Here is a 27041-nt window from a genome sequence, read left to right as displayed (position 1 = left end):
ACCCAGGCCAACTAAGAAGAACCAAGATACACCAGGGTGATATGGAATGGTCATCAAGCCCTAGAGCTGCTCCTGGTGATCTTCTGTGGATCATGTGGTACTGGAGATCAAACTGGTACCAGCTGCATGAAAGGCATGTTCCTTAACCTTCATAGTGTCTCCAACCCTCTTTTGACCCATTTTCCTAGGAGAACCCAGGCTCTGAAAGTTTAACCCAGTCTAAAAGCTGTGGGATCCACAGTTAGGCCTGCTCTGTGGTTTATACAGCAGGGATCTGGTGAATATTTGTCAGGCACTGTTGTGCACCAGATTTCTGGGTCCCATCCATGAGTGAGTAGGAGGTCTGGATCATCTCCTGCCTCTACTCCCTGCCATGCTTCTCTGTTCTCATGTCAAAGATGGCACATAGTTCAGCTTGTCTGGGCCAATGGAAAGACCCTGGGTCCATGGATCTGAAAGAATTATCTACTGAAAGAAAAAAAAAAAAAGAGAGACAGTGATTTTTCCAATGAAGTGCTCCCCACTGGAGCCTCTGACCATCATTTCTGTAGGCTGAGGAAGCACTTGGTTTCTGACCTAGAACAGGTGTGTATTGTGTGTGTGTGTGTGTGTGTGTGTGTGTGTGTGTGTGTGTGTGTCTTGGGTTGGGTGATCTAATAACACCTGTTCTTTAGGAACCAATTACTAATTAATTCCCATGGAATGTTTTCATCGGAAACAAACTAATCTGGAGACAGGAGCAATTGCAACAACCCAGATATATAATTGAGATAATGACTGCACATAAATAACATCTGTGAGTAGCAGATGCTGGCACCTGGCTCTGGGGAGCATGTAGGAGACAGGGCAGTGGTGCTTTGTCTCTTCCTTCTTTAGATTCCTGCCTTTAACCTTTGTCTCCTCCCCCAAGGAAATATATGTTATTTGCTTATTTTGTTCCATCAGAAGCTTTTGCACCGAGCTCTTTAGCTATTGACTTAATTTGTGCTGGAGGCTGTTTTCCCCCTTCCTACTGAGAGCCAAGCTGTCACCCACTTTCTATCATTATAACCCCAAAATAGCTCTTCACCTCCCCTTCTAACCCCTGCTCCCATCGCACCACCTCTCATTTGGAGCCCCAGCCAGCTGACCTCCAGCCTTGAATGCCACCCCTAAAATGCCCGGATCTTTAGAGAGGATTTTGAAGCTCAAAAGTGGTCTTAGCTCTGTGTGCACAGAATTTATCAGGGACTTCCCCTGCCCTCACCACACGGCTTGGCAACTTCAGCCTGTCCTTGGAAAGAGGTATGGTCACCCCAACTTAGGAAGACTTGGGATCCCCCACATCCGTTTCACCTTTTCCCAAGATGTTTCTTCTATGGGGAGATGGCTTCTCCTCCTCTAATCTAAAACCTCTTGGCCAAAATGATCATATGCTTATCCTCTGAACCTGGGTTTGAGCAGTGTCTTACAGGCTCTCCTGGGTTCCCATAGGCTAGGAGAGGTCCCCCTCAACCTACTGGTTGGGTTCCCCTGCCCTAGTGAGTAGTACTTCTCTGCAGACTCTCCTTTGGTTGCAGTCCCCCAACTTCCTCTCTGATGCCTTCCAACAAGCATAGGATGAGTAAGTCCAGTCTAGGAGAGAGCTTATAAAGGGACTGAGTGCACAGAGTGTGACTTGATTCACCACCTGAAAGTTTTGTCAGATGACAAGACTTCCCGAGGTTCCTTATGCTTCCTGGGTCCCACAGTGAACTCTGGCTTCTCATGTGAGCCCTGAGTGCTATTGGGGTCCCTTGCACAGAGGAGGCTGTTTTGGCCCAGAATTCTATGCTCTTAGGCTAGCCCATTGAATTGAGTGCACCACCTACTTGCCAGCCTTCATTGGATGTGGGGCTCATAGAAATCTGGGCAACAGAACGAAGTTTCTGAGTGTTATTCAACATGAGCTGAGTTGCGAATTCCAGCTGTTTTCTCTATTTCATGTCTCAGGAGAAAAGGGGTGTTGAGTGCAAGAACTACTTCCTGGAGACAATGTTAGCAATGCAGTTTTTTGGGAAATGACCATGACAGGGTTTAAGGTATGATGAGGGGTTGAGAGGATAGGTGTGATAGGTGTGAGTGAGACTTCAGTACATATCCCCCTCTCCCCATCTGGAGTCACAGGACAGATAGCCTGAAGGTTTGACTTGGCATTTGTTTTAGTTTTTGTTTGGGCACCACACCCAGTGGTGCTCAGAGCTTGCTCCTGATTCTGCACTCAGGTATTTTTCCTGGCAGGGCACTGGGGAACCTTTGTAATGCTGGGGATCCTGCAAAGGTCATTGTGTGCAAGGCAAGTGCCCTTCCCACCTGCTGTATTCTCACTCCTGCTCCCTGGATGTTTTCTCTGAAGAGACTTTTATTATGGGTAAGATTAGGATGGTGTGAATTGATTCCGTGTTAACATAACCTCCTGTCAAGGGAGATAAAGACCATATTGTAATTGGTTCCAAACATGGTAAACAGGGGCCTGTCGTCTGCAAATATTGACCTTCCCACTGCTACAAAGAAGTGGAGGAATTCTGTATTTCAGAGCAGCAGTGGTGGGGAGAGGAGAACCAGCCAGGTCTCCTACTTCACGGTTTAGACACATTTAGACACCAGTCCTAGCAATGACAACACAGATGTGCTTGAACCTCTGGTTTACTCTGCCGAGCATGGAGCAAGCTGATCTAATTCTACTTCACAACACACAGGGCTGCAAGACTCTAGGGCAGGAGCCTAGCATATATGTATGTGTCTGTAGTGGCCAGGGGCTTGGGGGAAAAGGGAGGCAGGGGAAAAGGGGCCTAGTCATGGAGACAGAGTGAGAAATGGCCCAGGTAATGGGGGGACGAAAACTAGCCTTAACTTGCCCCAAGTCGTAGAGATTGGGCCAATTGGGAATCTTAAAATAAAAATGAGCTTATTTACTTAACTTACTTTAAAATTATTATTATTATTATTATTATTATTATTATTATTATTATTATTATTATTAGTTTTGGGGCTATACCAGTAATGCTTGGTGCTCACTCCTGGCTCCATTCTTGGAGATCACTCCTAACAAAGCTCCAGGCCCTACATGGGGTTTAGAGGATCAAACCCAGGTCAGCCATGTACAAGGCAAGAGCTGTACCTGCTGTGCTATACCTCCATCTTGAAAACCAGCTTAAGAAGCCAGAATTCCAAACTGACCCAAAAGTTACAGGGATAGTTCAAAGGAAGCCTGTCTGCTTAGCCACAGATGTAACCTTTCTTAGCATCCCACATTTTATCCTTTCTCCTTCTATATTCTTCCTTTTCTGAACTCAAGGAAAGCAGCTTACAGGCACCAAGACCCCCTTTTCCTAATCAAAATCAGATTTTGTGTGAGTGAAATACTGTTTTCCAATCCAAGGGACCCACCGCTATTTTTTTTTTTAAATCACAGCCTACAAACTAAGAATAGTTTCTATGTTTTTAAGCGACCTCTTTGGAGAAATTTAAATAAATGCTTGTCCTTTGACTTTGTCTCAAAGCCCTTAATATCAAAAGTATTTGCTATCTGACCTTTGGAGGCAAAAGCCTGCCTGGCCCCTGATCTTATGTGCTGGCTGTTCCCTTGTCACTTTAGACCCCAATAATGAATTTCATTGCTTTTTTTTTCCTAGAACATGATCCAACCAAGCAGTAGCATCTGGGGTTCTGAGATGATACATCCCTAGCCTTTCTTTGTGCTTCAGGGATCTGGCCTTTGGGAGTACACTCAGGCCTTTTAGCTGTAGAATATTTCCCTGGTTGGTTGAAGTGAGATGTGACCAACAGAGCCGGTTGGTCTGAGGGGGCTTCTGGAATGAGGAATTGGGAACCAACAAAGCCTGAGGCAGGCCAGGACAAGCAGTGATGTCCTGTAGCCAAGTTGTTAAATACTAAATAGAACAAGGAACACAAAAGGCAAAAGGGTCTAGTCTTTCAGGATGGCTGGTTCTCCAAAGGTATCTGGTCATTTAGTGGAGAAGGAGAACCAGAGGGGGATGTGATGGTTGGATGCTTAGGGGAGTCACCAGGGCTACCCCCGGTGGTACTTGGTCATGAACATTTTAGACATGTTCTCAACTACTTGAACTCTATCCCCAGACCCCTCACTTCTCGGAGGGTTAATTGAAGGTCCTGTCTTGATTAGCACACTGTTACTGTGAAAGCCATGAGCTTTCAGGTTCTTGTGGACAGGTCAGGTCAGATCAACACTCCAAGCTCCAGATGTCATCAGTGTTATGGATCTTTCATGGATTAACTTTTTATTTAACATAACAGCTCACATTGGCTTACATATATGGCTGTAGCAGCCACAGAAACAGGAAGCTCCAGTTCTGGGATCTGGGACAGACCTCAATTGCTGCTTCACTTCTTAACTTCTTTCCTTCCCAGATGCTTCCCTCATTGTCTTTGGTTAGCACTGTCCACTTCCTCTGCATCTTTGTCTCTTCACCACCTGTGTTGTTTGCCAATCTGATCTCAAACACAGTGACTTGTGCGCTCTCCATTTCCTCAGCTCTTTCTGCTCTCTGATTGGTTATATCCTATGTCAACAATGTTTAAAATTTAAAAACAGCCAATTAGATTGCATATTGCTCATTACGACTGAGGTTTTTGTAATGCAACCAATTGTACTATCTTGACTGTCTCCACCCACCTGCTTCCTCCATAACAATATAGGGCTATGAATGAATTCTCATCATATTCCTGCCCCCTTCAACTTGTGCAGATGAAATTCATCAGTGTTATTGTGTACCAGGTCTGGTTTATTCTCCTGGGCACTTTTGTGAGATCTACAGTCTATTCATTTTCTCTTAGTGCACCTGTGGCTTGTGTCTTGATGATGTTGGTGGTGGTTTGAGCTGCTGTGAGTGAGCACTCTTTGGATCTTTTCCTCTTATGGAAGTGGGAGGAAGACAAGTGTGGTTGTTTTTGTGTGTTTATTTGTTTGTTTAGTTTGTTCTAGGGTGATAATCCTCTAGAAGATATAGTATGTCTGGGTCCTACTATAAGTTTCACTTCTGCTGTGCTGAACTTTTGTCCCAATACACTTATTGTAGGTTGAGAATCTGACTCAGGCATGCTGTAATTCGGTACTGAGCAGTGCAGAATCTGCAGTTCTGACATGAGTGATGGGTTGGACTGTATCCTGCTGTTCTCTGCAAAGTTGAACTTCAGATTCTCAAGACTGGACCTTTCTGAATTCATGTCCCATTTACAGCCAATAGTAAAGTCGGAAGATGTGTCAGGTGTGTGTGTGTGTGTGTGTGTGTGTGTGTGTGTGTGTGTGTGTGTGTGTGTGTGTGTGAAGGCTTTTAGTGCTGAAGACTCAGGCTTTCTTTCTTGTTTTAGGGACCATATCCTGTCATACTCAGGGCTTACTCCTGGTGCTGTGCTCAGGGATCACTCCTGACAGGACTCAAGGAACCATAAGTGGGGGCTGGGGATTGAACCTGATTGGGCTGCTTGCAAAGCAAGTGCCATACCTCTTGTAGCAAATGTTTCATCTTGAGACTCAGGTTTGATGAGGTGTACCAAACCCCTCTGAGAGTGACTCCCCAACTCTGAGCACCCCTGGACACAGCTCACAAACAAAACACCAAATAAAGTTGGGAACTAGCCAGTTCCCATTGAGAATATGTCTGAAGATGATACCGGGTACACTAGGTATTGCAGATGAGTTGCCAAATGTCTGGGGATGTTGACAGAGTCCATGAGTCCCATAGGCATGCAATTAGCACTCAGAGATGGCTCAGCCATGGTCGCCTGTGTTGGCAGGAGTTCAGGGGAGAAGTCAGGGAGCGGAGGGACTTTTGAGGAGGGTGTGTTGGTACCCCTGTGGGCAGAAAGGAGAGAAAACAGCGCAGGACAAAAACCCCAGCTGCCTTGCTCAGCTGCCAGGACAGACTAGGTGGAGCCCACATCTCTGCCCGGTGCCCACATTTTTTTTTGTTTTGTTTTTCGGGCCACACCCATTTGATGCTCAGGGGTTACTCCTGGCTAAGCACTCAGAAATTGTCCCTGGCTTGGGGGGACCATATGGGATGCGGGGGGATCGAACCGTGGTCGTGATCTTTTCTTGGCTAGCGTTTGCAAGGCAGACACCTTACCTCTAGCGCCACCTCGCCGCCCCCCCCCCCCCCCGGTGCCCACATTTTACATACAGGAAATCCCCGTATGTGTGGGGACAGAGACGAGCAAGACCCAAGTGGCCTCCAAGCACCTGCTGAACTAGGAAGACAGGCACAGAGAGCATTGGGTTGCTGGGATATCATCAAAGATAAAAAGATGAGGCAGCCAATCTGAGATCTGATTTGATCCCCAGAACTCTGAAGTGATCCCAAGTATTGCCCAAAGTGACCCCTGAGAACAGAACCAGGAGTTAAGTCCTGAACACCACCAGGTGGCTCAAAACAAACCCCAAGCCCCAACATTTCATTGGAGATCGGCTCTCCTGGGCAGGTGTGTAAGCAAATGCCACAGGTCTTCCAAGGGAAGGATGGTAATGCAAGGCTCCCCCGTATAGGCAGTTGTGACCTTCACCAGCTGTCCTCTATGAGCTTCAATTCTCCTTTTAAGCCATCAGGCGGGAATGGAAATGCTCTGCTGGGCAGAATTGTTACGAGTCACCAATGCAGCATACATGAACAAGATGTTCAGAGAGTGAAATTACAAGGATCCCCCCAGTGAGGAATGCTTTCATGTTACTGAGGACGATGGAAAGTGAAAACAACTGAGAAAACATTTTAGTGCAAACAACTCAGAAAACATTTTCACAGGTCCATCAATGAGGGTCGGTGAGCACAGATGGCAGGAAAATGAGGAAATATCTCCCCAGGCCCCACAAGTTAAGATCAAGGGCTCAGAGAATAACCACTGAGCATCCTCAAATGATTTCTCCTTGGGGCCTGCCAGCGAATTTCTGAGCACTAGGAGTAAACTGTTTATGTTTGTTTGATTGATTTTGTTTGGGAACTGACTCCTGGCTCAGGGATCACTCTTGGTGGCCCTTAGGGGACTATATTTGGTGCTGGGAAATTGAGCCCAGTCCACTATATACAAGGTAAGTGCCCTACCTACCATAGTATCATTCTGGCCCAGTAGCTAACTTTTCTGTTTGTTTGTTTTGGGACCATACCTGGTGACATTCAGGGGTTACTCCTGGCTCTGTGCTCAGGAATCACTGCTGGTGGGCTCGAGGGACATATAGAATGCTGGAGATAGAACCAGGGTCGACCACATGATAGGTAAACGCCCTAACCACTGTGCATAGTTCAGGCCCCAGCAGCTGAATTTTTCATGCTTGTAGGAACTTGGTGTGTGTGCAGCTTTTTCTGGATACACACTGTTGGTAATCTCAGGAGGAAAAGCCAGGCTACAGGAGGTTAATTCTTGTACATTCCCCGATAGGGTGTTGAGGCCTGGATGTTTTCTGGAATCAGTCAGGGATTCGCCTGCCAAAGTCCCTGTTTCTTAATTTGCTCCCCACTGGCTTTTGTGTGCTGCATAGTTAAACCCTCGCCATTGCTCCATCAGGCCCCCAAAAATCTAGGTTCGAACAGCTCTGCCGAAATAGCAGCATTTTTCCCGTTCTCTCCCCGCTTCATCCCATATGTCTAGCCACCTCATCTAGTTGCTTAATAAGTCCAAAGCAAACATTTTATCCAGGTATTTAAAGCAGGCAGATGGCTTCGCCAGGGAAAGTAATGCTATTCATCGGTTTATAGTTGATGTCTGTGTGACGAGAATCTCAATTACCCTCGCGACGAATGAAAGGACGGGGCTGTTGGGGAGAGAGAGAATGCCTGAGTCATACATGGCGGTAGAGGTGCTGAAGGACAAGGGGAGGTAGTGGGGGGCCCTGGGTGCCTGCAGAGCATCATGTGCAGAGTCCCACTGACTTGAATCTGGCCTTGGGGTGCAGTCTCCCCCTCGGAGGTGAAATGGGGAGAGCTGAACATGAAATGATCCCTACAGGCCAGGAGGGAACTGGTATTGAAAAAAAAAATGTCCTTCCTTTACCTGGTGGGGAAGGGAAGGGAGGGGAGCTATTCTCTGCTCCCTATAGGAGAGTTCTGTGTATGTTAATGTAATAAGGAAGAATGAGTAAATGTTATTCTGTACCAGGGTTTGGGATAGAACTATTTTGATGCAATTTTTTTTGGGGGGGGGCACACCCATTGATAATTAAGACTTATTCTCAGCTGTGAATCAGGAATTATCCCATCTCCCAGGCACTATGATTCAAGTTCCCTATTGGGTCAGGAAGTCTGGTTTATCTGCCAAGTGCTCTAAAGCGCCTCCTGCCTGTCCCAGACCCTCACTGCACTTCCTGGGTGCCTTCACTGGCAGCTACTGGGTTCTGTAGGCAGCCCAACTCTCACTAATTCGTGTGTGTGTGTGTGTGTGTGTGTGTGTGTGTGTGTGTGTGTGTTTGTTTGGGGGCCACACTTGGTGGCACTCAGGGTTACTTTTGGCTATTCACTCAGAAATCGCTCATGGCAGGCTCAGGGAACCATATGGGATGCCAGGGATCAAACCTGGGTCCATCCCAAGTTGGCCGCTTGCAAGGCAAACACCCTACCGCTGTGCTATTGCTCTAGCCCCCAACTCTCTCTTTCATCTTACTTCCTCCCAGTCCTGGGCCCTCACTATCCTGGTGTGTGTGTGTGTGTGTGTGTGTGTGTGTGTGTGTGTGTGTGTGTGTGTGTGTGTGTGTGTGTTGAGAGGGGAGGAAACCAGAAGTGCTTAAGGTTTACTCCTGGCTCTGTGCTCAGGATCACTCCTGACATGCTTAGAAGATCATATGAGATGCCAGGGGCCAGCTGTGTGCAAAGCACACTGCTGTACTATCGCTTCAGGCCCCTCGGTGTCCTCATTTGCCGAAACAGGCCCTAGTGTGGGCGACTCTCCTGGAGGAGCTGGGCTGCCCTGGAAGACAGACAGATGAAGGACGGGAACTGTGATCGCCCCCAGCCACCCTGGAGCAGGGCCTCTGTGTGTCCATCCAGCGGGTGCTCAGAGCCATGCAGGTTTCCCTGGCCAGTAGCTGCCTTGTGCTCTCTTCTCTGCACACTCATCTCTGCAGGAGGCACTGGTCAAGCCCTCCCTGCTGCCTCCCACAAGGCTGTGTGGGAGAGGAAGGAGTGTTTCTTGATTTCAGTGAAAGCCTTTTCCACTCTGAGGACCAGCCTCTGTGGCTCTGAGGAAGCCAGTGAAGTGGGTGCTTGAAGGCCTGGCAACTGTCACCAAGTTTTTCACAAGGGCTTGCTGCCTCCTGGTCTCAGGCCCAGGCACTTGCCTGAGAGAGGGGCCTGCAGGGCACCTCTCTTTCTTTCTCTTTCTGTTCCTGTCCCCCACACCTTTGCTTCCAGCACTACTGGGCAGGACTATCACCTTCTCCAGCATCTCTCATCCTTCCTGTGCTCTCCAGTTTAGCGCCTCCCCTGCTGCCTTTCTGGAGGACCCCAGTAATGTCCCATGGCCATACAATCTTCCCTTTATAGCCCTATGCCCCCAAATTGCTGGTAGTCATTTACCCTAGACCCTGTCATTTCACCCCTGTGCCCCACAGAAATCATAGGCCTGGCTCACAGGCCAATCCCCACCCATCCACTTCTGCCTTAGAGTGTCCCCATTGCCTTCTCTGTCCAGCTGCTGTCCCACAACTCACAAGCCCATCTGGTTCTTATCCCTGCCCAGGGTCTTGTGCTGGTGCATCAGTTTGTTGTAGTCCTGCCTGAGGGCCTTTGTGTGTATTCCTGGTTCTCCAGCAGGTTCTCTTCCTCATCTTCAAGTGCTTACATGTTTTTTGTCTTTTAGATCTAATACCTGGAACCATTATCATTCAGGGAGTTTCTGGCTGCTGGATTAAGGGCTGGTGCAGCTCTGTTGGCCTGCATGAAAGCCCCACCCCAGCTCTGTACCCTGCCGGGGTGGGCAGAGGGTTCTGGATCTGCCTTGGGGGAGTATATGCCTTTACCATGTCCTTGGTTAGACTCAAACCTTTCCTGTGGCCTCCCTGGGCTCCCCATGGCCATTTTGTGTTTCTGGAGTGAGGTGTGCCACCAGATTCTCCCTCCTCAAGTCCTACCCTGAGGCCATTTCAGGGAGGTCTTGGCCTTGGAGGATTTAAGGAGCAGGGAATGGAGGTACTGTGGCTATTGGAAGTGGGGGTTACAATGATATGATTTGCTCGGGGGCTTCAACATCCTCATCTCTAACATGGGAGCATCTGCCATGCCTACCTGCAGGAGGAAGGGGGCATCAGTAAATGTGTTTCTGCTTGGCAGGAGAAATTTCAGGATTTACCCCCACCCCTCACATCCACATCCACATGCCTTCTCTGTGAGGATGCTAAGAGCCAGGTGGAGTTCCAGAATATTCTGGAGAGAGTAAGAAGTTCTCTGGACAGTTTAGTAGGGAATGAAAGTGATCTCAGATGGGCTCTCCCCACATCTTGTGGCTTGTGGTTCCCAGATCTGCCACTGTCATGGCTCCATTGCTTTCTGCTTAGGGACAGGTTAAGCCTTGGGAGCTGAGGTGGTGTTCTGGGAGCTGAGGTGGTGCATACACCTTGTTCTGTGACTCCAGCTGTTCTTGCTGCTCTCTCAGTCCTTCATTCATATCATGGTTTTGGAGTTCGGTGACCTGGCTCTTGAAAAGCGTGCTGTTCCCAACACAAACCTACTATATTTACTCCTCTGAGCTGTGTGACTTCAGGCACATGTACTTCTTTTTCAGAGTCATCATGGGTGGAACAGTCTTGGGGCCTATGCACAGGTGGGACTGTCTCTGCTGGGACCACATAGCTGTGTGTCCCTCGCTTGGTGGCCCCCGTGCCAGAAAGGGAAAGTGACATAGAAATTACTGGCTCATTCTCTTTCAGACTCTATTGGGGCAGCAGAGGCAGGACAATGCTGGGATGCAGGATCTTTGAAAAAGGGGCCTCTGATAACAGATGAGTGGACGAAGAAATTATGGTACATCTACACAATGGAATACAACACAGCTGTTAGGAAAATGAAATCTCGAAGTTTGCTTATACGTGGGTAGACATGGAGAAATGGGTAGACATTAGAGAAATGAGTCAGAGAAAGACGGACTTACAGAATTATCACACGCATTTGTCAGGTATAATACCAAAGACAATAGAGATGAGGGCCTGGAGAACTGAACCATGGTACATCGTTTGCCACAAAGTGCAGGGGAGTTAGGACAGAGAAGGGATCACCTGACAAAGAGAGTTGGAAATGATCACTCTGGAAATGAACTGGGTGCTGAACAGAGGTAAAACGATAGACATGATACCCCTTCAGTAACAGGATTGCAAAGCACAGTGACTAAAAGAGAAAAAAAAGGAAGTCTGTAGTGTGTGTGTGTGTGTGTGTGCGCGCGCGCGAGCGCGTGTGCATGCGTGCAAGAGAGAGAAAGAGAGAAAAATGCCTGCCATAGAGACAAATGGGGATAGGATATGGTGGAAGGGCAACTGGGGACATTGATAGAGACTTGGGGGGTCATTGATGAAAGCTAGGGATATTGATGGAAACTGGGGACATTGATGGAAACTGGAACATTGATGGAAATTGAGGACATTGGTGAAAAATGTGCATTGAGGAAGGGATGTGTGTTGGAACATTTTATGACTGAAACTCAATCATGAACAACTTTTTAACTTTATATCTCATGGTGATTCAATTAAAAAAAATCAGGAGGAAAAGGTGGGAGACTTAAAATCTGCCAATAACCCAAGAGTAGACAAGTTGGGGAAAAGAGCTGTATTTGGACCCCTAGACACAACATAACTACTCAGCTCTAAAAATCAGGCCCTTTGCCACTTATAGAGGGAACAGGGTAGGGAAGGGGTAGACTAAGTGGATTTGGCCAGAAGGAGACTGAGATACAGAGCTATTACCCTTGCATTTGTGGGATAGAAAGAGACACAGACAGGACTTAACAATAGCCAGAAACAACAGAACCTGAGAATGGAGTTTATGAGGCCAGGAACTGAGGGCAGTGGCGGAGGAAATCTGGATGGTACTGGAATGTTGTATGCATGAAACCATGTCATGAAAAGTGCTGTAGATCATGGCACCTCAATATTTTTTAAAACAATTTTGGACTATTTGAAATTTGCTTACATCCTTGGAACTTGGGTAAGAAGCAGCCACTTGGAAGTTCCCCTTCTTGGCACTGAAATACCCCTTCAGGCCAGAATCCCCCCCAACCTCCCCTTCTGCCCCCCCTATGCCTTTTTCATACATGCATCTGTTTCCCCTCCCTGGAATGGTTGGTAAATAGCTGTGAAGATACAAGCTTGCCTGGAATGACTCCACTGCCTGACAGTCTGGAGGGGAAGCCAGCATCAGCCTGAAGCCATCCAACTGTTTTCTCTCCCCTCAGCTGGAGCTGAGTGAAGCCAAGTGTGAGGACGCTCTGAAGACCCAGAAAACGCTGACCGCAGACCTGGAGAGCATGCATAGCGAGTTGGAGAGCATGACACGCAGCAAGAGCCTGGTAGCAACCCATTTCAGGGATGGGTCCCCAACCTCCACTGCCCAGTCAGTGTGCTCCTGCTGAGGGTACAGGCTAGAGCAGGGTATACCTAGGGCTCCCTGGGTTCCCCCTTTCGAGCACTGACCTTTGCCCATTGCAGAGTAACACCCAGTGGGTGCACATTCTACATCCTGCTGGCCGAAGGGCACAGAGATGGGGTCTGTGGTAATTTCACCTTGGCAGAGGGAGGCAAGGGCACCTTTGTAGGCCTCTCACTGTCTCCAGGGCTTATGGGGTGTATCTGCTTAGACTTGACTGCTCAGTACCCACAACAGGAACCCAGAAACACAACTTTGTATCTGTGTCCCTGGATGTGCTCCCTATGGCCCCTAGGTCTCTGGGCTGTATATGTTTTGCCCTGTGTGTTCCTTAGATGCAGGACATGGTAGGGGGTGTGGACTGGCATGTAGCAATTCTTCATACATGGAGAACGAGGTCATCCCTCATGACCCTGCTGCCCACGGGCTATTCCAAGCCTGCTTGTACTCCCCTGACCAAAGACAAATGAATCTTCATCATGGATCTATCATAACCTCGGTTGGAAGGTTAGCTGTGGGTCTTGAAGTACCACATCTGGAAATCAAGGGTTGACTTTAGTGGACATGCAGTGTGCATAGTCCAAAAGGATAATAGGCATCCTTAGGAGAACTTGGACCCAGGCTGCTTTTAAGATTTCTTTTGGATGGGGCCGGAGTGATAGCACAGTGGTAGAGTGTTTGCCTTGCACGCTGCTGACTTGGAATGGACCCAGGTTCAATCCCCGGCATTCCATATGATCCTTCTAGCTTGCTAGGAGTGATTTCTGAGGGCAGAGCCAGGAATAATCTCTAAGCACTTCGGAGTATGATCCATAAACCAAAAAAAAAAGATTTCTTTTGGACAAAATAATAGGAGGGAGGGCAGAGACATAGTATTGTGGGTAAAGAGGTTAAGTGCTCGCCTTGCACAAGGCTAACCCAGGTTCAAACTCCTGGCATCCCTTTTAGTCCTGAACATCACTAGGCGTTAATTCCATAGTTCAGAGCCAAGAGATAGTCCTGGGCATTGACAAAAAAACAGAACAAAACTAAAGGATTCCCATTGGCCCATTGACTCCATTTTTTTTTTTTTGCTCAAGATTAAGGGGAATCTGCCCATAAGCCCACAGATTCACACAGTTGTGCATCAGCATGTACAAAATACAAAATCCTCACAGGGGAACACAGGCATCTCCATGTCGCCATTCACACCACTGTGATCTGTGTATCAAGCACCTGTTCCACGGAGGCCCAGTGCTGGGGATCTCTCTAGAGCAGAACAAATTTCTCATTCTCTGAGAGAATAAGGAAATTCTCACTCAGACACACTCATTGAATTGTGTATTGTGCTCATCTAAAATATATGTACAAAGATTCCCAAGAGGGCTTACACATTCCTACTCCAGTGCTGTATTGGTTCAGCATGTGCATGACAGCACACACACACACACACTCACACACACTCACAATTGTCATACCACAGCATGCTCTAAGCTGACCACCTTATGCTCGTCCCACTCACTCTGCTCTCTCCCACCAGGTGGATGAGCAGCTGTACCGGCTGCAGTTCGAGAGAGCCGACCTGCTGAAGCGCATTGATGAGGACCAGGATGACCTAAATGATCTCATGCAAAAGCACAAGGACCTCATTTCTAAGGTAAAGGCCCCAAGTGGAAGGTGTGGAGGGGTCAGCTAACTGGACAGCACCGAAAAGGCATGAAAAGGTGTGTGACCGGACCACTCTCTGGTCTGAGGAATTCGGTGGGTAAAGATAAATGCCACGGAAATATAAAGGAATTGTGGGGAATGGAGGGATGCACAGTGGGTAGGGCCCTTGATTTGCACGTGACTGATCTGGGTTCAATCCCAGCATCTCATATGGTCCCCTAAGCCTGCCAGGAGTGATTCCTGAGCACAGTGCCAGAAGTAACCCCCTGAGTACTGATGCATATGGCCAAGAAAGAAAGAAAGAAAGAAAGAAAGAAAGAAAGAAAGAAAGAAAGAAAGAAAGAAAGAAAGAAAGAAAGAAAGAAAGAAAGAAAGAAAGAAAGAAAGAAAGAAAGAAAGAAAGAAAGAAAGAAAGAAAGAAAGAAAGACAGAGAGAGAAAGAGAGAGAGAGAGAAAGAAAGAGAGAGAGAGAAAGAAAGAAAGAAAGAGAGAGAAAGAAAGAAAGAAAGAGAAAGAAAAGAAAGAAAGAAAGAGAAAGAAAGAAAGAAAAAGAGAGATAAAAGAGAGAAAGAAACAAAAGAAAGAAGAGAGAGAAAGACAGAAAGAAGAAAGAAAGAGAAAGAAAGAAAGAAAGAAAGAAAGAAAGAAAGAAAGAAAGAAAGAAAGAGAAAGAAAGAAAGAAAGAAAGAAAGAGAAAGAAAAAGAAAAAAGAATTGTGAAATGTACATGATCTTAAGAGAAGAGTGAGCCCTTCTCATGGTATATATGTCTCTGGAGTTTATCTCCCTTGATAAATGTTTTTATTATCAAAGCATCAGTCTACCCACCCACATTTCCATTAATCTACCTATCATATATTCATTCGTTTACCATCTATCTTTTCTTCAATATACTTAATCATGTCTACTCCTTTGAACATCCATCAACATGTCCATCTATCCACACACATCCCTCTATCCACCCACTCGTCCACCAACCCATTCATCCATTCAGTAATCATTCTACCTTCCCACCCATACATCCACCCATCCATCCACTAGTAATCATTCCACCTACCCATCCATCCATCTCTTTGACCACTCTCCCACACAACCATCCACTCATACACCCATCCTGTCATCCATTTATTATTTCATCCATCCATCTACCCATCCATCATTCCATCTACACATTTATTCGTTCACCTATCCCTCATATACTCATTCATGAACGAATCCATGTATTTAACATTACTGCATATTCAATGTGTGTTAGGAACTTTGTAAAATGCCAGGGCTATGCGTTTATCAAAAGCATGTCTGTGTTCATAGTTCTTGGCTTTGTGCACTGGGTGGGCCTTATACCATCATCACCCTGAACAAGGAGAGGGTAGACTATCGTGTGGCCTTCAAATCCCACACTCTATGTTGTGTGACTCTTGAGGGGGCATTAGAACAGACTTCCCTAAATATCATATATACACAGAGCAGGATTCCAGCTGCCGTGGAGGAATAGGGCTTGGGAAGCAGTGGGAGCAGCACATGCCTGGGGCCTGTGATCGAACATTTAAAAAACTGAACACACAGGCTAGCAAGGTACAGGAGACGAGCTTGTTTCCAAGGAAAGGAGTTTGGTCAGATTCTCAGAGCCATCATTTATTTATTCCTCTCTGGTTTTATATTACTATACATATGACAGGAATATTTAGCAGGCATTTTTGGGGGGTTGGGCAGACATAGCACTAGGAGTGGAGCAGCCAGGATACCACCCCAGATGGCATTTCTGCCAGAACAGGGCTCTCCTGCCTCATGTGGAGCTGTTTCTGGGGGCCTAAAGGAGTCCTGGGCAGGGAGCTGGCCTCAGTGAGCTGTAGGATAAGGGCAGAACAGTAAGACAGGCCAAAACAACAGTGGCTTGTACTGGGAAGGTGGAGTGGGACTGAGTGCAGGGGAGCCATAAGACCCAGCAGACAGTTCAGAAGCATGATGACAACAAGATGGGGAGAAGCTTGACGGGCGGCGCAGAGGATGACGCAAGAACCCCTGTGGATGTCTGGTTTGTGTGCCAGGAGAACAGCTCTTCAGGGTGCAGTGAGTGTCTCTCCTGTGTGATATCCCCAGTGGGAGCCATGGAAGAGAATAAAAAAGCATCCAACTGAGAAGGGATCTGAGGGAATCTCCTCTGCCAGGAATAATACAAAAGCAATCGATCATCTCATCAGCTTTGCAGCAGTCGTACACACTTACACACACACACACACACACACACACACACACACACACACACACACACACACACACACACTAGCCCAGGCCATCTCCTGTCTTCATAGATTCATTTATTTATGTTCAGTATAGAAGATTCTTTATACGTTCAGTGAGAACAGTGTATCCATAAGTTCGTTCATTCCAATCATCACTGCATGTGGAAAATAGAATGAATGGGCGGCCCTTGCCCTGGATATACTCTCTGTGGAGCTAATGGTGATTGACACTTTATTTCTTTTTTTTTTTTTTTTTTTGGTTTTTGGGCCACACCCGGCGATGCTCAGGGGTAACTCCTGGCTGTCTGCTCAGAAATAGCTCCTGGCAGGCACGGGGGACCATATGGGACACCGGGATTCGAACCAACCACCTTTGGTCCTGGATCGGCTGCTGGCAAGGCAAACGCCGCTGTGCTATCTCTCCGGGCCCGACACTTTATTTCTACACACACACACACACACACACACACACACACACACACACACATATATATATATATATATATATTTTTTTTTTTTTGGCCATACCGGGCAAGCAGTGCTCAGGGATTACTCCTGGCTCTGTGCTCAGGGCTCATTTCTGATGATGCTTGGGGGACCATATGGGATGCCAGGGATTGAATCCAGGTAGGCCGCATGCAAAACAAATGCCCTACCTGCTGTGCTATCATTCCGTTCCATCTATTATATATATTTTTATTCATATGAAAGTCCATATATTTTATATCCATCTTATATATATCTATATATCTATATCTATATCTATCTATCTATCTATCTATCTATCTATCTATCTATCTATTTTTGCTGTGGCAGAGGGAGTTTGGGGCCACACCAGCCAGTAATCAAGGGCTTCTTAGACCCTGTGCCCAGGGGTCATTCCTGGTGGTACTTGGGAATTGAAATTGGGTCAGCCACATAAAAGGCAAATGCTTTAATTCTGCATTATCTCTCTGGCTCCTGATTCTTCTTTTTAAAATTGTTTTTATTTTTTACTTATTGGGGGAAGTCACAAGCAGCAATTTTCAGGGGTTACTCCTGGCTCTGCACTTAGGAATTACATCTGTCAGTGCTTTGGGGATACTACATGGGCTACCAGTGATCAAACTGTGGTTCACTGCATGTAAGGCAAGCACCTTATGTGCTATATTATCTCTCCAGCCCCTTCACTTTTTTTTTTCTTTTTTTTTCATTTTGGAGGGCCTTTGCTCTCCATTGTCTCATTGAATTTCTGAATAACACCTTTTGTAAGAAGGGCTAAACTGAGACTATGGACCCATTTTACAGATGGAGCATGGAGTTGCAGAGAGGGTTTGTGGCTTGCCAACACCAGTGTTCTGTTTTAGTACCTCAAGTGACTGATGCTCAGTCATTTTCCTTCTCTCAGTGTGTGGCCACATCGCTGTGAGAAACCTGCTTCTGCCATGGCTTCAAGGGTGAATAATGAAGGCCAGTCAGCTGACTATTGCTAGGGGCTTTTGTAATGGAGGAGACTAGAGAACAGTGAGATGCAGGACATTGAGCAATTCTTTGTAACCAGCTGTTGTCACAGATACTTAGACATTAGACATAAGACATTTATAGGGGGGTCTTTTGGGAGGCATCTGCCAGCAGAGTCTATGGTCTCAGTGATGTGTCTTTACTTTGCAGTCAGCTACAGATATTGGGCAGATCCAGGAACTGCAGCTACACCTGGAGGAGGCGAAGAAGGAGAAGCACAAGCTTCAAGAACAAGTACGTGATCGAGGATGCTGAGAAGTGGAGAGTGTGAGGGGCTTCCTGGGGAACCTTTTATTACCTGACCCATTCATTTATTCAGTCATTCACCTTTAGTCATTGGGCAGTGGAGAACAGTCTCAGTGCACGCACGCACGCACACACACACACACACACACACACACACACACACACACACACACACACACACACCTACACTCTTTCAGTGTCCAGAGTTGGTCTCTGAGCAGTAAGATTCAACAATTTAGCACAGGACTTTCTTCAGGCATTTGGACCAAGGAAATGGTTGTGTGTGCCATGTCCTTTGTGAAATTTCCCTTTAATACTTGGGTTCCTCCCACTACCTCATAATTTCCATTACTTTCCAAGGAATTGTTATTATCTATATGAAAATTTTGATGCTCTTCTCAAACCCTACTTAAAGGGGCTACCAGGGTGACGAGTCTCCAGCAAATGCCCATAGGAACAAAATCAAAATAAGCACAGAGAAGAATGATACCAGAGAGAACCTGTCGCCAAAGGCTTCTTATGAGACAGGACACTAAATGTTTGTCCTCAAAGTGAAATGAGTCTCAGGGCAAGGGACAGACTTGGTGAGGCATCCAGCTGGAAAGTGGGAGCACCAGATTTGAACCCTGATATCTATGCTTAGCACTCAGGCCCAGCCTTGATTACAGCCATCAATGCTAAGATTGCTGCTTGCACCAGCTTTGCCCCAGAGCAGAGTAGGGAGAGAACAGAAACACACAGATGGAAAGTGCATGAACTGAAAGTACATGAACGTGACTGCACCCAGCTGGGCCACCACATGTGTCTGAGTTGGGGACCTCTTGGATCACCCACAGTTGCAGGTGGCTCAGATGCGCATTGAATACCTGGAGAAGTCCACGGTAGACCGCTCCATTGTCAGCAGGCAGGAGGCCATCATCTGTGATCTGGAGAACAAGACGGAGTTCCAGAAGGTGCAGATCAAGAGACTTGAGGTACTTGCAGGCATATGAATCAATCCTGCTGGGTCTAGAGCAAACAGCCCTGCCCCCTTCCAATAAGTATCTAGTCATAGGGATCCCTGGAACTGAATGTCTGGCTCTTCCCCTGTTCCCCTGCTTCCACCATCCCATCTTCTTCCCTGGCATTATTCAATGGCACCATCTAACAAACTGTTTCTTTGGTCCTGGAACAATGATACAGTGGATAAAGTGCTTGCTTTGCATGTGGCTGACTCAGGTTTGATCCTTAACATCCCATATGGTTCCCGAGCACCACCATGAGTGCAGGGCCAGGAGTAACCCAAGCACTGTCAGAGGTGACCCAAAACCAAAAACATATAAACAAAATCCAAAGAAACCAAATTATTTCTTCACCCTGTCACTTCCATCTATCAGTGTCTAGGCCCTCCCAAACTGTCATCCACCTCCGCTTCTTTCCCATCTTCATTCTATCTCCTCTTCCTCTGTTTTGGGCTCTCCTCAGACTGTCTCCTCTGTTTGCTCATCATTTTTATCCATTGATACAATTCTGTTCATTTCTCTCCCCCACTTATCCATTTCCTGGCCCAACACACATATTGAGTGGAAATGTGATTTTTTTTTTTTTTGCAGCTCATGGATATGAGGCTGCCCTGGGGAGACAGAAGACAGGTGTATAAAACACATCCTGCCTTCCCAAAGCATAGAACCTGATAGAGAAAACTAGGATTTGGACACAGATGTATGACATCTGTATGACAGAGGGTGGTGAGGTTTTGAGGACAGTGGTACTTTTGGGCTGAGGAATCTGGAAGTAGGTGGCATTGATGCTAGACCAAAGGATAGGTAAGACTTGGATGGACTTGGGAGAGAGAGAATGTCACAAGTCACAAGTGAGACTAATTACTAATTACTGATGATGTTCACATGGGCCCTCTCACTATGAGACATTTATAGAGGACTCTCACCATTGTCAACCCCCCTCCCCAGAAGCTATCTGTATGTGTGCACACATGTACATATATGTCCCTATATTTGTCCTTTTCTTTTCATTTAGGGCAGATAACATTTTTACTAGGCACCATGATTTATAATTGTGTCTATGCTAGACTTCCAGGTATGCAGTGTTCCAACACCCAATTTTACCCTCCATCGAACTCCCCAAATTCTACATTCCCCACCCAGATGCCTCCTTAAAACATTTTTAAGATTAATTATTGTAGTAAGTGCCTCGTGCTTTAGTATTGAAGGCTTTGAGGTTTAGATATATATACACACCAACCTTCTGACCTCCTGTCTGCCTCTTCTTAAGACCTGCCCCCATTTCTCTCCTTCCTTGGTCTTTTCATCACTGTAATCTAGGCCCAAGGATTTGCTTCACTTTAGTAACTTTTTGTTCCCTTGTAATATTATTCTCTATACCACAGATAAGTAAGAACATTCAGTACTTGACCTGCCTCTTCTGACTTCCTTCACTTACCATGAAATCTTCCATTTTGGGCCATTACAATCATGTGGGACGGGGTGGGTAGGTCTCACTTAATGATGGAAAAGTGTCCCTCATGGTGAACTGACAGCTCAAGATGAAGTCAAGTGGCATCTGTTAGAGGATGAGATTGATTTTCTCTCCTTTCTGTTGCTGCTAGCTAGTTCACTCCTAACCCAACAGCACACCTGGGTGGTGCACACTTCTTGTTCAGAAACATTTCCCCAGACCCACTGGGAATTTGGTCTCTAAGAAGACAGAGAAAAAAAATCCTCCTTTGCATTGACCCTTTCTGGCTGTTGGGGAATGATTCAAGGGATTCCTTGAGTAATGTCTTAATCATGTTAATTGCCATGAAGCAATGATTTATGGTTTAAAATGATTAGATATATAGTGCTAGGCTAGGTCCCAGGTCATCTTCCCAACTTTCTTCATTTGACATTGATGTTTGCTTTCTTCACACACACACACACACACACACACACACACACACACACACACACACACACACACACATCGCAGTGCTAACATTCTTTGTAGTTTCAGTGTTCATCAGAGATCACCCATGTCAGTTGTGGAGATGAGCCAAGGATCATAGAATTTGGTGTGGCCCCAAGGATCCTACCCAGCAGAACTGTGATCACACAGAGGCATGTATGGTGGTGTTGGCGCTGAGGATCGGCCTTGAGGCCTCTCCTGCCTCCTGTTCATAAGCCAGAGGCTGAGCATCCCAACCCTGTCATGTGTTTCTAAACTTGATTTTTGCATAGGGGATATGCAGAGAAAATTACGGGAGAAAGATTGGAAACAGAAGATTCACTTTGCCCTCTGCCATCACTATTGGAAATGATTGAACAACCCTTGATAATTCCTCCCCAGCTCTTGAGATGGGGTGCCCCACAGTTGTGGTTTGAGAACCACATACTTCCTTTGTAGTTCACCCCCTCCCCAGCAGCAGCAGCAGCCTATGGGCATTGTGTTACACACCATTTCAAAGGCAAAGAGGAACCAAGAAAGCAAGCTTTGCTTCTGGGCCTCCATCAGCCTCTGGTTCGGAGAGGGACTCTGTGTGCTCAGCCAGGGTCTGAAATATTCATGGGAACTGTTTTATGTCAACACACCAATGTTTGCCCAGCAGAACCGAGCAATTTTGGGCTGACCGGCCAGCAAATGGATCCTGTACCACTGCCCTCAGGTTGTTTTCTCAGCCCTACTGATGCCCATGGCTCTTTGCTCTCTACTTATTCACTGTGTTTTTGTGCTCCTAATACAGCCCTCAATATTACAGCTCCAGCCTATTAATTTTACCAGTTAAGAAGCCAGAGGCCAAGCCAGGAAAGGGAAAGGGATTTTGAACTCAGTCTGCCCACCACATCTTCCCCATCTCACTACCCAACCTGTGCGACCTTTATCTAACAGGGGTCTCAAACTCCGAGGTCCATTTGCAACCCTCCGTACAACATTTTGTGGCCCTGCCCTAGAGGAATCTTTTTTTGTTTTGTTTTGTTTTAGTTGTTTGGGTCACACACCCCAATGTTCAAGGCTTACTACTGACTTTGCACTCAAGGATCACCCCGACTTTGCCTCCTGCAGCCCCCAGGTAAATTGAGTTTGAGACCCCTGACTAGAACCTTCTCTTTGCCAGCCCTGAGCTGAAGCTGCTGCACAAGTTTACCCAAGTGAATCTCTGGGCAGTGGCTCTCTCTTGTCATCCCTTTTCCAAGTGGCACAGGAAAGAAGAGGGGAAAGTGGGATTGGAACCCACAGTACATCAGGCAGAATTCTCATGCACACCTTGCTTCAAAGAGTCTCCATCATTATCTCTACTTTATTTTATTTTATAATTATTTAAGCACTGAGGATACAAAATTGGGCATGATTTTCGGTCACAGAATGTACATCATCCTTCACCAGTGCACATTTCCCACCACTAATGTCCCCAGTTTCCCTCCCACCTACCCACCCCTACCTGCCTCTGAGGCAGGCATTCTCTCTCTCTTTTTCTCTCTCCCTCCCTCCCTCCGTCCCTCCCTCCCTCCCTCTCTCTCTGTTACTGTGGTTTGCACTATTTTTCATGAAGGGGTACCATGCACTTTATCCCCTTTCAACATCCAGTTTTTTTCCAGAGTGATCAGTTCCCAACTATCTTTGTTATAGTAGACCCTTCTCTACCATAACTGCAATCATAACAGGCCTTCATCTCTATTGTCTCTGCATATTATTATCAAACTATCATATATATGTATATATACACACATATATATCTCCCACAATGAATGTGATCATTCTATGTCTATCCCTCTCCCTCTGACTCCGACTCATTTCACCCAGCATAATAATCTCCATATCCATCCATGTATAAACAAATTTCATGACTACATTTTTCCTAATCGCTGCATAGTATTCCATTGTATAGAGATGTACCACAATTTCTTTAGCCATTTATCTGTTCTCGGGCACTTGGTTTGTTTCTAGTTCCTGGCTATCGTAAATAGTGCTGCGACAAACATAGGAATGCAGAGGGCTTTACTGCATGGTGTTTGTTGGGGTCTTAGGATATATCCCTAGCCACTAGTGGTATTGACTAACTTTATGTTTAAAGTAAATTGTTTTCCTATTAGAAACCAAGACTGTTCTTTTCAAACTCAGGGAGATTCTTGCCCCTGAACTATAATTCCAAGATGGCCATATGCTTGCTGCCACCCCTTCTCTAGGCCCTGGTGATTCGGCTTCGGGACAACCTGATCAAGATGGGCGAGGAACTCTCACAGGCGTCCCTGATGGAGACGCAGCAGCGTGAAAGCAACCAGTATTACCAGCGGCGCCTGGAGGAGTTGAAGGCAGACATGGAGGAGCTGCTACAGAGGGAGGCCGAAGCCAACCAGCGGTACATGGTGCTGGTGAGTCCTGCCCTCTTCGGTGATTTTCACGCAGTGGAGAGTTTGGAACCCTGGGCAAGTGCTTCTTGCTGCAGAAGGGCCACTTCTGGGCTAGTCTAAGATGCCGGAAGCAGTGAAGAAAAGGGCAGGGTGCAAGGCTATGCGGCTATTGGCTGCAAGCTTGGGGGTGGGATTAATGTTGGCCAATAGTATTCACTGCTGCTGGACACTGCTGGACTCTGGTCCAGCTCAGATTTCACCCACGAGTTTGGTTCCAGAGACAGGATGGCCACTGTCAGGAAGACAGAGCAGGTAGGTCTTCCTGAAAAGTCCACATTGCATGGAAACATCTATGGTCAGATCTATTATGACCCTGTCAAGGCCAATCTACCACTGTTTTGCAGCTGAGGAAACAGACTCAAAGAACAGAGAGAATTTATCTTTCAGGTCACTTTCTCTGAGCTATTAGCAGCTGTTTCAGAGGCAAAAACTTGCATTTTCGGTAGAGGCTTAATGAAGTGCCCTCAGGTGTTCAGGGACACACACCAGGACCTACTGCTGCACAGTAGGTCAATGAAATGTTTCAAGAAGTGTTTTCTGTTAGGTCCTTTAATATAATACAGTAGTCAGGGGGCCTCACACATGCCTGGTTGATTCAGCCAATTCTGCATGGTCGTCTGAGCATCACTGTGTGCAGCTAGCCCTGAGGATCCCTGACACTGCACTGGTGGTCCAGGTAGTCAGTCCTATACTGTGAGTCTTAGGAATACCTTGTCCTCTGGCCTTTGAGTCCAATCAACAGCCCTATTGACTAAGAATCTCTGGTTGGGATCCCTGGGCTTCCTAAATTCAGTCTCCTGAGCTGTGAGAGGGATTCTCCATGGTCCAGTGTTCTTTTCCCCGAGCTGTGGGAGGGCTTCCCCCCTCCCCCCCCCCGAGCTAGTGGACATCCCCTTAATTGTGGGAAGGATTCTCTGTGGTTCATTGGTAAGTTTTGAGCTTTGGGAGGAATTACTTGCTGTCTAGTGGGATGTCCCCTTAGCTGTGGGAGGGATTTTCCATGATCCAATGAGCCTTACCCAGAGTAGTTTTCTCATCTACACTCACTCACTACCATGCACACAATTTTACATAAACACACATGTACAGACTACACATGCACCCATATACACAGAAAAATCATGCATACACACTTTCATACATGCACACACTCACATACACTGAAAATTCCATACATTTATACTCACACATCCAAAATAAAAATCATACAAATGCATACTATATACACCCACGCACACAAACACACAGTCACATCCCAAACACCATTATGCACTCACACACCCAAAATCACATACATAATACACTCATGCACACACTCCTCTCTCTCTCTCCCCTGCTCTTTCACACACACCACACACACCACACACACACACACACACACACACACACACACACACACACACACACACACACACACACACCCTTTGCTGAGATGACCCATGTGCCCTGGCTTAGGCCCAGAGTCGCTAGGACTCCACTGAGTTTACCAAGTCACAGTCCTAATAGCCTGTGTAGTATATGAAAACGTTTCCATAAGATTATTCTTGGAATTGTTGTATATAAAAATATTTCCTTAGGATTGTTCTGTGACTATTGCCCCACCTAGACCTTCCAGGTGGAGGCGCTGTGGAGTTGGCAATAAATAGCTTGATGGACAGGGAAGAGGGGCCTTTTTGCGAGAGCTGGTTGCAGGCTGCAAGAGGACTCTCTCTCTCTCTCTTTGCCCAATCTTTTACACCCTAACCTTCTTGTCTGTGTGGATTATTATTTGCTACAGATAAATATTACCAAGATCTCCCCCAGAAAATGGGACAAGGGGATGGAAAGTAATTTCTCATTCTGGGGATTATTCATGGATTCACAGACACCTAACAAAGGATTTAACAGCACAGATTTTCTACAGCCTACTGTAGCCTGTCTACTTCTCTAACCAGTGCTTACCACAGCCATGCCATCGCCATCAACTTTGTCCTTGATGGGCCAATCCATTTGGGAGGAGGTGGCTCCCTGCAGAGTCTACGCCTTGAGCCCACAGATCCTCCACCCATGGGTGGCCTGGGAGAGAGAAAGACCCTTTCTTTCCTCAGCTGATGGGAAAGTCACTTGATTATTCAGCCCAATTTTTATGCAGCTCAGATTCCCACCTACTGGCTCTGGTGGGGCCAACGGTTTCCTCTGATGTTTTCTTTAACTGGCTGGATCAAATACTGGTTTCCTTCTACTCACCTTTGCTCTTTCCCCCATTCCCTCTCCCCTGTCTCCACCCCTTCTCACAGATGATTTCTGATTTTTTAAAGGCCCTTAAATACTGACAAGATCACTTCACCTTCCTTTTATGAACCAAAATAGAAACAACCGAGCCTTGCTTATTTGCTAAAATCACATGGGTCTTTTCTTATTTTCTGTTTGCAGTAGTTGCATACATGACCAAGGGGGCACTTTTTTTGGGAAGAAAAAGGGTTAAGGAAGGCTTTGTTTTGAGTGATACTGAAGGCATACTCCTGGCTCCATGCTCAGGGAGCACTCCTGGTGGGATTCTGGAGACCCTATGCATGTCAAGGATGGAGCTCGGTGATGGAACCAGGTTGGCTACTGCCAGCACCTGTCATCTGTTCTACCTCTCAAATCTGAGGGGGCACTTTTCTTTCTCTGCAGCATGTCTGTGTTTGAGTATTAATGTAACAAGTTACCCAAAATGGTTGGCTTAAAACCCCAGTCATAGATTCTCACATTTTTTTGTTTTGTTTTGTTTTGGTTTGGTTTGGTTTTGGTTTTTGGGCCACACCCATTTGACGCTCAGGGGTTACTCCTGGCTATGCACTCATAAATCGCCCCTGGCTTGGGGGAACAATATGGGACGCCGGGGGATCGAACCGCAGTCCATCCTACGCTAGCACTTGCAAGGCAGACACCTTACCTCTAGCGCCACCTTCCCGGCTCCGATTCTCACATTTGGTCCTGCAGGCTCAAAGCCTGAAATCAAGAGTAGAGCAGAACCCTGCTCTCTCCAAAAGTTCTAGGGCAGATATTCCCAATTTTATTGGGCTTACCACTCACTTTTCAGAAAAAAAAAATTACCCAGTACCCTCCTATGAATAAATCCCTCAGGTTCCAACCCCAGAACACTGGCAAGCCTCGGGTTTGGAGTCAGAGGTCTGTCTGGAAAATAATTCACACACACACATGTAGATAATGTTCCCCACATTACCATATATGCATATTAGCCTCCCCCTCTCCCTCTTTGTCCTTTTGGGTTTGTTTTTTCTTTTTCTTTTTTTCTTGTGGGCGGAGCACAACTGGTAGTGCTCAGGAGCTATTTCTGGCTTGGTGCTCAGGGGCATCCCCTGGCAAGGCTTCGAGGACCATATGCAGGACAAGAACTTGAACCTGTTTCAGGTGCACTACAAAACA

General features: G+C 46.6%; 1 protein-coding gene across 1 annotated transcript in view; it reads left to right on the top strand.

The window, feature by feature from the left end:
- MYO18B (myosin XVIIIB) overlaps positions 1-27041 on the top strand; it is a 235613-nt gene that overhangs the window by 132670 nt on the left and 75902 nt on the right. The window contains exons 34-38 of the mRNA XM_049788082.1: positions 12421-12534; positions 14131-14247; positions 18151-18234; positions 19083-19220; positions 23406-23591. Of these exons, the coding sequence (XP_049644039.1) occupies positions 12421-12534; positions 14131-14247; positions 18151-18234; positions 19083-19220; positions 23406-23591 (639 nt within the window). The remainder of the gene's footprint in view (positions 1-12420; positions 12535-14130; positions 14248-18150; positions 18235-19082; positions 19221-23405; positions 23592-27041) is intronic.

This window comes from Suncus etruscus, chromosome 15 (genome assembly GCF_024139225.1).
Source record: "Suncus etruscus isolate mSunEtr1 chromosome 15, mSunEtr1.pri.cur, whole genome shotgun sequence".
Classification (NCBI taxonomy): Eukaryota; Metazoa; Chordata; class Mammalia; order Eulipotyphla; family Soricidae; genus Suncus; species Suncus etruscus.
The sequence above is the reverse complement of the archived record's forward strand: the minus strand, read 5'-3'. Positions and strand labels throughout refer to the sequence as shown.